The sequence below is a fragment of the Eutrigla gurnardus genome (genome assembly GCF_963514095.1).
Source record: "Eutrigla gurnardus genome assembly, chromosome: 22".
NCBI classification, from domain to species: Eukaryota; Metazoa; Chordata; class Actinopteri; order Perciformes; family Triglidae; genus Eutrigla; species Eutrigla gurnardus.
The window spans coordinates 10,474,934-10,489,976 of record NC_139933.1 but is presented as its reverse complement, the minus strand read 5'-3'; the positions used below and the strand labels follow the sequence as shown (position 1 = coordinate 10,489,976).

Sequence of the window (15,043 nt, the reverse complement as noted above, 5' to 3'; positions counted from 1 at the left end):
GTTCCCTACAATTAATTTTAAATAATATTTGAGCAGGTTTAGTCGTCTCACCCCTTTGTCTCACTATGATCTTCCTCTCCTCACCCTCCGCCGTCTCCCTCTCGTCCCCTTTCAGAATGCCGTGAACTTCGTGGACGACAGTTTCCCCCCGGGACCGTGCTCCGTGGGCTTCCCCGAGGGCGACAGCGTCCAGCAGCGGATCAAGAAGTGGCTCCGCCCCCACGAGATCAACTGCAGCAACTTCAAAGACCGAGGCGTCAAGTGGTCCGTCTTCCGCACGCCACGGCCCTCTGACATCCTGCAAGGCCTGCTGGGAAACTGCTGGTGAGCCGTCGGACACGAATCGGTCGAGATAACGAATGTCGACACATTTACAAAAACATTTTTTTTTTAAAAAAGAAGGAAATCAACCCTGATAAATGCTGTAACCTAGGAGAATCAAGAACGTCCAAAATAGATTTTTTTTATTCTGTTCAGTCCCTGAGAAAGGTCAGAGGAATATAAAACAGACAACACAGTATTTCATGTCTGCTTTAGATGAACACTGCAGCCTGAAGCTAGCAGAGGGAGAGACGGAGACAGTGACAGAGAGGCAGTGAAATAGTAAGTTAAGAAGCAGAAAGTGAGAAAGTGGGGGAAAAAAACTGGGTGGCAGAAGACGAAAGGCGAGCATTAAATGAAAGAGGGAGCAGGGCATAGTTGGACAGATGTACAGATGCACCTGACGGGGAGATTATTCACGGGAATGCGAGTCTGGACACATGCTTTATCTCCCTGCCCTTGTTCTGTGAGTCCTTTGGGCTGTGTGTGTGTGAGTGTGTGTGTGTGTGTGTTACCGTCCACCATCTTCCTCCGCACACAACAAAGAACAGTCACAAACTTGTCCCAATACAGCTTTTCGCTTCATCTCCGGCACACACAGCTTATCAAAAAATAACTCTCCCCAGAGTCAAATCCTCTCACTCACGACAGGATGTAACCCTAATTCATCTCTCTAACTCACACACACACACACACACACACACACACACACACACACACACACACACACACACACACACACACACACACGTACACACGTACACACACACAGGAGGACACTGTCCTAATAAACCAGCGGAACAACCCATCTCCCCCTCAGCCAGCCAATGGCAGCAGCAGAAAGTAGTGCCAAAGTAGTGCCACTCACCCTTGTCCTTGAGTACAAGCTGACATTAGAGTCACATTATGACACGGCTAATTGGATTTTCATTCGATTCTTTGCGGGTGATTGGTTTTTTTATCAGCGGCCGAATGGGTTGATCGGTCTCACTCAGCCGCCACTCGAACAGACGGGTTATAGTTTTAAATGATACACATTTTCCAACCCTTTTTTTTTTCAGTCTTCAAATAGCTGCTGCGCTAACGCACGCTGATGGCTGGACTGAAAGGAATATTACTTTCATCTTTCATCTGTCCATATAGTGACTGTACTACCGTGAATGTAGCGAGGCAGTTTGGTAAATTATAGCTTTGTCGACAATCAATCAAGGGGCTGAAAATCAGCAGCATTAAAAGAGAACTAAAGTGTCGTATGATCTCTTTGCGTACTTTCAGAATGATAAGATGCATTCCTTTTAAGTCGGGTCCTCGCGTCCCCGACTGCGTTCCTCTCGTGTGAAGAATTAGCATTTTTCTGATAGAATTGGATTTTCGATTAACTAATTTCTCTTGCAAGCTAATTGGAGAAAGGCGAGCCAGTTTTGTCTTTGCTGCAGGGTGAATTAACACTAATGGGGAGGTAACCAGAAGGCAGAGAAGCTTGACTCTCCAAATGTGATTGATTTTGGATGAGGGCAAATTCTGTTTATAAAAATAAATAATAATTAAAAAAAACCTGCTGCAGGTACCATTTTTTTTGGAAAAGGATGTTTAATTCCACATTAACAATCTGACGGCCGCTTGTCACTCTGTTTTTCTTAGATTGTGTCTGTCAGTCATTCCTCATCCCTGCCTGTCTTTTTCCACTAAAGCAGGCATCCATTCATCCGTCCACCTGTCCAGCTGGTTATTTATGTCTCATCCGTTCATCTCACTGCTTCATTCAGATTGTCTTTCCTATTTGTTTCGGTCCCGTCCTCTCGTTCTCCCGCTCCGACGTTTCATTTTCCGATTCATTGAGTTTTCCTTTTTATCCCCTCTCTAGGTTCCTGAGTGCGCTGGCGGTGCTGGCGGAGCGTCCGGAGCTGGTGGAGAGGGTGATGATCACCAGGACCATCTGCCCAGAGGGGGCCTACCAGGTTCGGCTATGCAAGGACGGGACGTGGACCACGGTGCTGGTGGACGACATGCTGCCCTGCGACGACTATGGCTACCTCCTCTTCTCCCAGGTCAGGACAGGAGAGAGGGACGTGGGACGCCCTGGAGGGAGGGATCATCCGGGGTGGGGGGGTGAAAATAGATCCTCGAATAAGTATATTGATGTCACCGCAAGGACAGGACAGTTGCTTCATGCTCGCTATTCACTATTATTAACTTCTTAATGGAAGTTCAAGCTAATTCATTATCTAGCTTTTTATAACAAGCGTGTCTCAGAGGACCACAGAGGTGGATTGCACATGGAGGTCGAATAAATCAACATTCAATTTCAGGACAAACGAAATATTTCATTGTGCAACAGATAAAGCACAGGCAGACACACATCCAGGCACACGTATGCTAGAGACGCACTGTGAACCTGCCATACTTACATAATGTGGTAGAGACTACCTAGCAACCTTAGATCTGAAAGAAAACAAGCAGAGAAAAAAAGATATTAGAACAGACATTACGCAGATCAAGTAAATTCCTTCAACATGACTAAGTTCATCAGAAAAGGACAGAAGTGTTGTAAAAATGTGTACGTGATGATAAGATAAGGAAGAATAAATACGACCTTTTATTCTGCAGCTTGCATGCAGAAACCTTTGAACATTTGAGTCGCAGCCAGCAGGACCGATGCCAAAACCTCCAAACAAGCCCTGTGGCAACACGGCATCCTGTTACGAGGGAGACCCGACTAAGTATTTCCTGCTTCTTTCTGCCGTCATTCCAGGCCCAGAGGAAGCAGCTATGGGTGGCGCTGATCGAGAAGGCCCTGGCCAAACTCCACGGCTCCTACTTTGCCCTGCAGGCGGGGCGCGCCATCGAGGGCCTGGCCACGCTGACGGGGGCTCCCTGCGACTCCCTGATGCTCCAGGTCAGCTCCACCAACCCGCGGGAGGAGCCCATCGACACGGACCTCATCTGGGCCAAGATGCTCAGCTCCAAGGAGGCGGGGTGAGAGACGGAGTGGAGGGTGTGGAGGAACGTTGTCATGTTGTTTTACTATAATTCTCCATGTGTCCTGTCAAATTACAGAATACATACATCACATGGTTTATTCTGGTACAAGTGCATCAACAACTGAGGTGTTACAAAACCATAAACTGAATGCCAATTAGCAACATATGTCTGTAATAACAGTACCAGAGGTCTGGTGATCAGAACTTTGATATGAGCTTTCAAAGCAACACGAGACAACTAGCAGAACTCCACAGGGAGTCAAATCATCTGTGGCCAGGTCCATCTGTCAGAAAACTTGTGGTATTATTCAAAATAGGTAAACCGCCTGGAAAATCATGACAACACAAATCAGCAAAGAAGGAGCAGCAGCCACTAATTGAAAAAAGGATTAAGGGATATTCGTTTTTTTTTTGTAGTTTGTCTGTATATTTTAAAGCTCTCCTGGTTAAATAAGATGAAATAAGTCCAGAAATAATTAACATCATTAGCTATGCAAAGCAGAAGGAGCCCAAAGGTTGAAAGCAGTTTGTTCTGATCTCTTAGTCCCAAATAAATGGATGGAACAAGAAAATGATGTGTTTCCTGGTGATGTTTTAGTGAACCTCTCGTCCGTTAGGTTTCTGATGGGTGCGTCTTGTGGAGGAGGAAACATGAAGGTCGACGACGTCGTCTATGAGTCTCTGGGTCTGCGACCGAGACACGCCTATTCCATCCTGGATGTACGAGATGTCCAGGGTTACAGGTACGAAGGGATAACCCGCTTCTCTCTCTGTGAGCCCTTCTTGTTTTCCCCCAGGCTGACCCACTCGTCGTTACTCGCGTGCATCTATCTATCTATCCGTCTCCCTGTGGGGTCACCTTAGTGGCGTGGGCAACATGAAAGTCCCATCATTTTCTCCACAGGCAGTGTGAGGTGACAATAGAAGCACTCGCACAGCTCGGATAGGCATGAAATTCTCCACGTGAATCCTCGGTGCCAAAGATGAACAGCAACCCTGAGGAATCTCAGGTTCTTTGATTTGAAGTGTACAAGACATCACACTTTCAAGTGGCAATACACTTTTGAATTCTGGGGTGATTTTGGAGAAACTATGATTTGTGGTTTGTTCACAATAGCAACGACAAGGGACTCTCTATAATGCCAGCTGAGGCTCATGGGTATTGTAGTATTTAGAGGCCTGTCGTGCTATAAGGATGGTAAATAAAATCCTAATTCCTAACATAACAAACATAAGCATTATCCTGGAGTGTCCTATGTTTCTGTGTTAACGAATATTGAGGATATCATAAAAAGGAATGTTTGAAAAGTGAAAAAAATCATGCAGGTTTATAAAAATGCTTATTAAAGTTGACTGATGGCTCTTCCTTGCATTCCTCCAAGGTGTTCCTTCTACATCTCTCATTCATTTCATAGCCGAAGCCAATGAAACATACAGGAGGTTTCTCTGGCGCCGGCTCGCAGGAACGACACCGCGTCTTAAATATTATGTTCACTCGTTAAAAAAGCATATTCATGAATAAGTCTCCCAGGTTTAGACTTTATTGAGCACACGCACGCTCTGTGAAGGGACCTGAATGATTCATATGGAAATATGAGGGGGGGTGTTAGTGGCTTGATGCCAAGTAGAACAGGTGCACCCCCGGTTTAGTTTGATCACTTTGATCAGCATTGTGAGTCCACACAATAGATGCTTCCTCTGTCCTACCTGCGAGAGGAGGTTGAGAGGAGCCATAAATCCCAGATGTAATTTGCTCAAGAGTCCCACACAAGCACTTTAATTTACTGCCATAAAGGAATCTGAGTGGAAGATTGGGCCACCGCGCTTGATCTAAAATGAGCCGGAGTCTCCCCGCTAGGAGCCGGAGGAGATGAAACGCAGCTTAGAAACGGCGATTCACCTGCATTTTTTTTTTATTTTTTTTTTAAAGTGGGGACCCTCCAATATGGTTTTCCATTATCTCTCCTAAGTTTCTCACCATGGGGAGGAGGCAGTAAAATTAAATGGGTTGTTAAAAGGCAGGGAATGATCCATAAGAGGAGCCGAGATGAGTGAAAGCCGGCGTCGCTCTCGCCTGCATCCTGTAACTGACTCTCCATTTCTGTCCGTCCCTCCTCCTCCCCTAACTGTCGCCGCTTTGGCTTCAGGTTGTTGCGGCTGCGTAACCCGTGGGGTCGATTCTCGTGGAACGGCAGCTGGTCGGACGAGTGGACGGACTGGCCGCAGCACCTGCGCCACGAGCTGATGGCCCACGGCAGCAGCGAGGGGGTCTTCTGGATGGAGTACAGCGACTTTATCAAGTGAGAAACCATGTTTACGTTTTATATTCTCTTCACTGATTTAGCGTTGATTGTAAATATCATTTATCATTTTGCTGGCTTTAATCCACAAGTCAATTTGTAGAGGGGTGTCATCTCATATGGCACATATTCAGTGACTCTCTCCCAGTTGACCCTTCTTCCCCCTAGTGGTCACCAGGGGGCATTACAGCATTGAAAGTCGACACTGAACCGCACTATTTTGACAACATCTTCGACGCTAAGTCGAGCCATTTCCACTGTCGGTCACTGGGCCCGCATGACGGATGCACAGATTTGTCTTTTGCTGCGTGTGGCTGTCAACCGCCTGTAAAAAGTAAAAAATCTTGACTTCCTGTGAGGATTTATCTCAGGAAAGATCAGCTGTTTAGGGGAGCAAATGTCAAAGCGTTTCTTAAGTGAATACGGGGGATATAACTCTGAAAGTGACCTTTAATTGTACCACGATGGGAGCATGTAATGTGCTAAAAGTGATGGATGAACAGCGTTCTCATGCATGTGTGGATTTTGCTGAGCATCTGGTTTTGACACCAAACTCACGTTTTGCTTGTTTTGATCGTTTGTTGAAAAGTTCATCATAGACTGGTTGCCACGGTGTCATTATGGAATTGTTTTTTTGTTGTTGGCTTTGGTTGCCAGGGATTTAGCAGGCAGAGGCTTAGACCAGTAATGGCTGTTGTCATATTAGATTTATCCCGTCATTCACTCAAACAGCGTCGGTATTGACGGGCGTTTTTTTTGTGCACGACTATTTCATTGGACGGTGACCTTGTGGAGGTCAGTAAGCCCTGTTCCCTGTAACAGCGTGATTGAAAAGTAACACAATAGGGAGTTGAGATGTGGAACTGCCCTAAAACATAACTGACTGAACTACAATGTTAGAAATATAACTGAACCGAATCACAGCCAAAACATTTAATGAAGTTTGAAGAGAATACGTGTGACCTTCCAACAAAAAGTTTTTAAATTACCTCATTTAAAAAGTTCTCCGGCGGACATTTGCTCTAGAATTCTATTTTTTTTTTCTTATTGTCAGCAAATCATCTGATCAATGGACGTTGTCACGACGTCCACCAGGTTAGTAGGCTCGCCTAAAGATAAATGATGCGTGTATCACGCTGTTATTCACGTCCCCTGGGTCTAAAATAAGAATTGCAAGAAGTCCTGAGGGATCAATGTGGCTTTCCTCCTCAAATACCAGAAGCCCATCTGTCTTGGGACAGTTTATTGTTTTTCTCTGACGGATAAATAATCTCTCACTTTTACACTTTATGACAAAACTACAGCGTGAGCCTGCTTCCACCGGTGTCGGTGTGGGAAAAGAAAATCGGTTGGATTATTGGACAAATATCAAGGCCATTATGTTGACTCAAGTGGACAATTAGATGATGATGCTGAGGTTGATAATTAAAAAACTGAATTGTTATAGAAGCTGTTCACAGCGGACATAATATCTGTCGTGATCAAAGCTCTCCCTTCTTCCTGATTGTCAAGAAGACAAAAGGATGATGTGAGACAGTTGACAGTGTGAAGCCAGGAAGTGATGAAACAATCGGGAAAAAAAAGCCTGAAAGCGAGGAAGAGAATGTGTCTCTGGGGGGCTCCGTCTTTGAAGGGGGGGTCTGATATGATAGCAAGGTAAACGGTGTCGGTACGCCAGCACGCTAATGTTAAAGAGCTCCTTGTGATGCGTACAAATAGACTTTGCTCGTCAGGGAATCGAGAGCATCCGATGCCTCACAAGAACGGCTCCATATGGACAACTTTGCGGTTGATGCTAGACTAAATACGCCTCCATCCTCTTCCCCCCCTGCAGGTACTTTGACTCGGTGGACATCTGTAAGATCCACTCAGACTGGCAGGAGGTGAGACTGCAGGGCTGCTTCCCCAGCAAGGCCAGCGGGCCGGTCACCGTCACGGCCCTCACCGTGCTGGAGAGGACGGCTCTGGAGTTCGCTCTCTTCCAGGAGGGAAGCAGGTAAATAGGATGGTCCTCCCTCCCCCTCCCGTTTAACTGCTCCAACCCCACCTCTTGTGTGCGTTAACGACGAGGAAACTGAACTCTTCCAGTGTTAATCGGAGGATATTTTTATTCCTCATTTATTAAGTCTTTTAGCATTTTCTTTTATCTGTTGGTTTTATTATTATCCATTAAGGACAAGAACAGCCTTAATAGTATCGTTATGGTTTGTTTCAAGATCGTTGGAGTCGAGCAAAGAGACCCTCTGGGAAATATAGGTTAAAAAGAAGGCGGAGAATGTCTCAGCCAACCGGATCGGTTCTCTGTGATGCCTTCAGGCCGCCGTAACCATGTTCCTCTGAGGAAAACCAACAGATGTTCCACATCTTTTATTCCTTCTGCCATCAGGCTGCTAAATTTAGACAGTAGCCATTTTAAAAATGATGACTTTTTTTTTTTTTTCCCTTATATGCATGATGCCTTTAATAGTTTTCTTAACACAATGCTGATGTTTGTTGGCGTTGTGACTGAGGACAGGGGGAAGCTGCAAATTAGTTCTTGGGACCAATAAAGTTGTTTGAATGTGAATCTTAACCCGTTCATCCCCCCCGTGCAGGCGCTCGGACACGGCCGACAGCCACCTGCTGGACCTGTGCATCATGGTGTTCCGCGCCTCCTTCGGCAGCGGCAACAAGCTGACCCTCGGCCGCCTGTTGGCCCACAGCAAGCGGGCGGTGAAGAAGTTCGTGGGCTGCGACGTGATGCTGGAGCCGGGGGAGTACGCCGTCGTCTGCTGCGCCTTCAACCACTGGCAGATGAACGTCAGCGGGGCCACCGGTCCGCCCACGCCAGGTAGGCGGACGCACATGACGTTTACTCCTGTTTCATTCAAACCCATCACCACGTTTTATACATTAGTGGGCCCCGTCTCTGTCCCGCAGTCTCCAGTCCGACCAGCGGGGCGGCGCGGCGACCCAGCCAAGACTTCCCCGGCTACATCCTCGCCATCTACAGCTCTAGACAGGTGATGGTGGAGCAGGTGGAGGCGACGGCGACCACGCTGGCCGACGCCATCATCCTCCTCACGGAAAACAAAGGCGAAAGACACGAGGTGAGGAGACGCGTGTGAACGAGACGATAAGCAGACGCTCGACACCCACGCTTGTGAAGCTGACAACTTTAGATTTCCTCAGCTCAGTCTCAAATCCCATCCCGCCTTTGTACATGCACGTGGGCATTATCTCTCCCACACACACACACACACACACGCACACACACACACACACACACAGCCGCCGACACCCAAGGAAGTCATTTCTTCCAGCTCTCCTGAACACCGCTTTCCCTGAAAGAGCTGTCACATTGGTTGGGATTTTAGTGGATGACAGAGCTTTTTAAACACTTGAGATCATCTTTGTTTAATCATTCAGCGCTCCAGCTCTCCAGGAACTTCACCGCTCACAGTAGGTGGGCCGAGCACTTGAGAGTGCATGACAGCCACTAAACTAACAGCGCCGTTTGAACAATACGGTTAAAAAAAGCCTTCTTTTTTTTGTTTTTTTGTTTTGTTGGGGTGGGGTATTAATAAGTAAGTGGAGCTGTCCTCAGCCATGAAATGAGAGATTTGTATTATAAGCACATGCATGTGTTACTGACGGATATTAAGTGCAGTGGGATTACTGGATGCTGTTGCTGGTCCAGTGGACGGCAGCTAAATGACAGTTTAGCTGCACTTTGTTGCCCCAAATGAGAGATCGGTCGCCACTACAGGAAGGATGAAAGTCATCTCTTTTATTGAGAATGCACTTTAGAAAGCCTTTTAACGCTGCAGCCATGTACCTTTCCACTGCAGCTACATAATAAGGGCCCATCAAAAGACAAGGGTTCACTGTTTTGTTTTTTTTGCAATGTCATGAGTCATGCAAGATAGAAATCTGCTGCCTCAAGACACCAGAATGCTCTGCAGCCACGAGATCATTTGTATTGGGGAAGAGAGAACGATGGAAGTCCTCCCCCCGCTCACATGTGTGTTTCCCCCGTGATGCTCTCAGGGCCGCGAGGGCATGACGTGCTATTACCTGACCCACGGCTGGGCGGGGCTCATCGTGGTGGTGGAGAACCGCCACCCCAAATACTACCTCCACGTCTCCTGCGACTGCACTGACAGCTTCAACGTGGTGTCCACGCGCGGCAGCCTCAAGACCATAGACAGCGTGCCGCCTTTGCACAGGTACGTCCACTAAACTCTCTTTTTTTTTTTTTTGTCCCATTAAGCTATATTTCACTTTGAAAGAAAAAAAAAATGTGCGAGATTAAATGCTTTGGGAACATTTCGGTGCAGGTGCGGCAAACATCCAGCCTTTTAGACGATTATATCCGTACACACTATAAACAGCGGCATCCCAGAGGATTACCGCTGCGCATTTCCTAATAATCCACCCAAGGCTGGTCTCCGTACAGTTAGGGCTGCCTTTGTTTTTCCTGCCGGTCCCCATTGTTCTCCACACATTATAGCCGATGATTTAAAGACGTGAAAAATACCGCGCTGTGAAATGCAGCACAGTGGAGCTGTTCACACATCATTAGGTTTATCTGAATTTTTGTTCTCTGGACGTCGACGGTATGAAGGCTTCAGGCGCACAGACACCTTACAGGGCACATTAATGGAAATTTACAACCTTATCACCTTGAAGTTATGTCCCACGCATAATGGGAAAACTGTAAAAAGTCACCATGCATGAGGATGGGCCTTGTGCATGGTGACTCTTTACAGTCTCTTCAAGTCACTTTCTCTGATCTAGTGAGAACATTATGTTGGTTCACTTATTAAAAATACTCATTATCACGCTCTTATTTTCTGATGTTCTCACTCGCTATTATATCAGTTAGTTCTGTATTTAGCAGCTAGCTAATTATATGCACGATTCTCACTGTGATGTACCCACATATCCTTAAGATATCCATGTCCAGGTTTTATGTTTCTATGTTACCTCATCCTGAATCCGAAAAACAACCTACACTAGTGGTGACTCTAACTGGCTGTTGACTAGCTGATGAACAGTTCCTAGATCAGTGGCATACTTTGGGACTGGATAATTATTAGCCAGGAATAATATTTTTATTATATGGAGAAGAAGACCAAGCTTTTTGGGAGAGCAAAGAAGTTTTTTTTTTATTGTAATCATAATAATAATGAAGGGGAAAAAAAGTGTTTCTTGAAAAAGATCTAAATTATTGAATATGTATTTTTGATGAATTGGAGTATGAAGTAGGGAAAAGCATTCTATCAGCAGCTGCAGACCCGTCGCCTCTTCCTGGTTCACCCTTTAGTTACTGTAATAACTATTTATTCAGCAGCATTATTCAAAATGTAAGAAAGGCTTCATTTTCACCACTTTGTTATGATTTCCAAAAAAATATAATTTTAAGATATTAAGTAACCCCAGTCGTTTTCATACAGTCCCTTACTTCACTTCACACATAAAACCATATTTATATCCAGTCTGTGCTTCGCTGAAGCTTGGAGAAGCCTTGAACTGGAGCTGCTCCGCGGTTCGTTTCTGTCTCCCCCTGCAGGCAGGTGCTGGTTGTGCTTTCGCAGCTGGAAGGCAACGCCGGCTTCTCCATCACCCACCGACTGGCTCACCGCAAGGCAGCGCAGGCCTCCCTGGGAGACTGGACCCCCATCAAGACCACCCACAGCCCCCAGCTCACTCCGGACATTGACGGCCTGCACCGGCCCCGGCCGCTATGACCACCGCCCACCATCTCCCCCACACACACACGCACACACACACACACACAGAGACTATTATCCAATTAACTGTCAGACCACTGGAAAACCAGGCAAGGGAGGGCGAGCTGCCGCCCTCGAGCATGGAGAACGTGTGTTTGCGTGTCCTTTTTGGATGAACACACCTGAATGTAAAGCATAGATTGGCTCGCGTTTCATTTAACGCTTTCATCCGGTCTGCACACGCCTCTCTTCCTCGCCAAGTGGACGTGCCATGTCAGGCTGAAACGAGGGAAGTGACCTGCGCTTACTTGCAAAAAACAATGATTTCACACAGGATCCAGTTCAGATCACTTAAAGCTTCTGGACGCTTTCGGTACGAGCGCTGTACGTGGAACAGTTCGCCATGCTTGGAGGCGACCCCGGCTTTCTTCAAGGTGGAGCGCCGTAACTACTGAGCCATTTGCCGGCCCACAAACTATGAGCCGGTCACCCGCAGCAGACCCCCCCCCCCCCCCCATGTGGTCCACAAGGACGGCTAACAGAGCAGGAGACTTCAGTGGGAGTCAATACGGTACTTAATGAGCCAAACCCATATTCTCGTTTTACTCATAGTTATACATGCTTTTTTTTTTTAATGGACGCGTGGGTCTTACTTGTTTTACACACGGCCCTTGTTGCTGTTTTTTTTTTTTTTTTTCAAGGTCGTCCTATAAGCCATCATTCTTACGGTCCTGTCTGTCCTCACTCTCCATCATGCTGTCCAGCTCTCTCTCTCCAGCTCAGGACCAAACCCGTGATTTGTAGAGTAAGCTGGAATCGAGCAAAAACCTCGTGACGACGTCGGTGCCCAGATAGCTGGAACATGGTTCATAAATCATCTTTCTGTAAACCAGGCTGCTGCGCAGAGAGGTTTTATCTCGTGAAATGCCCGACTCATAATAGAATCCCTCCCCGGTGTTTCCATAGACCAACATACAATTGACAGTTTTTTTCCCCGGCAGAGAAACAACCACTCCTTCCCCCCCTCTCTATCCTCCCTCTCACTTACTTTAATTCATTTTCACTCAGGCCCAGTTTGGGGTCTAAACGCTGGAGGCAAGTCATTACATGACCAGCTTTGTAGTTTGCCCCCTCGGGCACACTGGCTGCTCTCATCCAGTCCAGCAGTCACTTTCTATCTTCACACATAAATCCACACCCTCCTCTCCGCACGTTGTATCCAGTGAATTCATGCCACCTCTTGCACTCTCTGGATTGTGACACCTTGTGTCGGATCTCTCTCGGTGCAGAAGGTCAGGCGGTATTTGTCTCATTTCTCGCCGGTATTTTGACGTGCGCTGCAGCGGGCTGAGGGAGCGCCGGCGGCTGTTTGAACAGTTAGTTTGCCATCGGGGAGCTCTTACGACAAGCTGCCGAGTTTACTTTGGGGGGTCAGGGGACCGTTTTTTGTTTGCTTGGGTGATGCTCGAGCATCTGGGCTACCGTTCCCGCAAGAACACACCGACCCGCACATTAGGGACAGCACGGCGTCCTCATGTAATAACAAAAGAGTGAAGGGACCCGTGAGACATAAAACCATAAAAGATAGTTTAATTCCCTCACATTTTTGGCCGCATCATTTTCAAAAGGATGAGTTGCCTGCAGCTGTTGTGACGTAGGGGCCCTTTAAGGGGCCCGGCCGCTGTCAGAGCCATTACTTGGCTTCACTAAGGATCCTTCAGTTATCGCCAAGGCAACGTAGATGTTTTAAAGACTTTAAGCGGTACTTTAGTAACAGGAAGGAGTTAGGAGACTTTTTCTCCTCATGAAGTGAAAACAAATTAAATTTTCAAGTCTAAACATTCCCACATGGGACGATTCTGTCGAGTGGGGAAAAAGTGCTGACGCATCGTCTCCTCGTCATCCCATGAGCATGTTCAGGATGCGGCGTGTCCCGTACGCTCGCAGTCTCACTCATTCTGCACAACCGCGACTGACGGGCTGCACGTCACCACATGTTCAGGGCGGCTCATGAGACAAACTACTACAGCTGTTTCCCCCCCTCCTTGAAAGCTGAAGTAGCTGTAAATATGTTTTCCCCCCCAAAGAAACATGACGTGTAATGATGTCTGTCTGCCCGCGAGCAGCTGTGAGCTTTAATTTATTCGTACAAGTGATTTGCAGGCCTGTTGTCAAATGAATCTTGCTGAATACTGGACTGATGTGACAGATACAGGAATGTGATGTAAGTTTGAGCTTGATAAGAAATGAACCTGCACTGAAACACCTGCAATGACGAGGCACCTCGAAAAACCGCTGGATCACTTTACGTTTACATTTTCTTTTTTAATGTATACATATTTTTGTCATGATTGTCATTTTGGCTCTTGGTTCTACCAACATCCTCCTGTGAAGTTGGCGGTGACCCCTTCTGTGCATCAGGGGCGCCCCCTGCTGCTGGAGAGGCTGCAGCCAGAGAGAAGCTTGTGATTCACAGACCAGCCAACACGCCTTTTCTCTCCTCTCCTTTGTCTGGTTCCCTCCTTGTAAATTGTACAGACTGCGAACTTAAGCCACATAAGATAGAAAAACTAAACAACAACAAAAAAAAAATCAACTGACCCTTTTAAACTTGTAAAAAAAAAAAAAAATGAAAGTATGATAGAAAAAATTAAACCTAATGTTGAAAAAAATGGAACTCTGATGAATGTGATATATATTTTATTGATCTTTTCTGGGAAGGGGAATATGAGTTTATGTGTACAAATACGTATGTTTAATTTTCAATCTCAGGTTCCGATGGACCAAATAAACTTTTTTAAATGAAGGCAACACTTGTCATTATTACTTATTTCCACAAGCCTTTTTAGTTTGTGACTCAGAGAAACAACCTGACGTAATTATGAACCATTTATTTTGACTTGTTTGCTTTTCAGCCTTTTGTTTTTGATGAATAATAAGAGGAAGTCAAAGCTTTCAAGCTCCAATAATTTAAGCGGAAACCCGTCTGATGAAAGGGAAAGGTATTTCCATATCTAAAATATACTCACTCACTATATTCACTTACATAGACGTGTTTACTGCACTATTATGGATTCCAGAACTCTCTCTGAAGTGTTTGTTATCATTGGTTCCTCTTTGCTCTTCATTTCCTGCCCTGTGGTGCGCCTCTTCTCATCTTTTGATCTTCCTTTTTCCCAGCAGATCGAGGGTGTTTTTTTTTTTGCAGAATATGTTTTTTTTGCACAATATATATCTGTGGTATCTAGTGTTTTCTGTGTCCTCTCCCAGTGTCAGTCTCCACCTCCCCTCCCCACATAAAACCTCAGATCCCATGAGCCCTCGGTGGCCTCCCAGCCCACCCCTGCTACTTCCCCACCTTTTGGCACTGTGGTGGTATTACTGACCCCAGCAGTGACGCAGCGAAGGCTCAAAGAAGTAGTAACATCGAGCACGAGCAGCTGTCCATCAGTCTTTTCCAACAAAACTCGAGACTCGTCGAGAAGGCTTTCTGCTCGCCTGAACCCAAAGGTACGACTGTAAATATCTGTCTCCTATCGTCGTCTCCTTAGGGTGCATGGCAAGGCTGGGTGAAAATGTGATAACGCTGTAGCCGGATAGTCTTAACGGTGTCACGGTCAGGAAAAAAAAAAAAAAAAAAACCTGGCCTCTCCTGGGAAATCTGTTCATTTCCAAACCACCACTCTGTAGATATGAAGGAGCTAATTAGATAGAGGCCTTTTTCAAT

At 46.3% G+C, this 15,043-nt stretch overlaps 1 protein-coding gene across 1 annotated transcript in view; it reads left to right on the top strand.

Moving 5' to 3' along the window:
• The window catches only part of capn15 (calpain 15), a 30,562-nt gene extending 16,440 nt beyond the window's left edge, over window positions 1-14,122 (top strand). Inside the window, exons 3-12 of the mRNA XM_084040738.1 lie at window positions 116-324; window positions 2,186-2,369; window positions 3,074-3,297; window positions 3,920-4,045; window positions 5,450-5,602; window positions 7,437-7,598; window positions 8,197-8,432; window positions 8,522-8,691; window positions 9,632-9,810; window positions 11,157-14,122. Coding sequence (XP_083896864.1) covers window positions 116-324; window positions 2,186-2,369; window positions 3,074-3,297; window positions 3,920-4,045; window positions 5,450-5,602; window positions 7,437-7,598; window positions 8,197-8,432; window positions 8,522-8,691; window positions 9,632-9,810; window positions 11,157-11,334 — 1,821 coding nt within the window. The 3' untranslated portion in view covers window positions 11,335-14,122. The remainder of the gene's footprint in view (window positions 1-115; window positions 325-2,185; window positions 2,370-3,073; window positions 3,298-3,919; window positions 4,046-5,449; window positions 5,603-7,436; window positions 7,599-8,196; window positions 8,433-8,521; window positions 8,692-9,631; window positions 9,811-11,156) is intronic.
• Window positions 14,123-15,043: the final 921 nt, after the last annotated feature.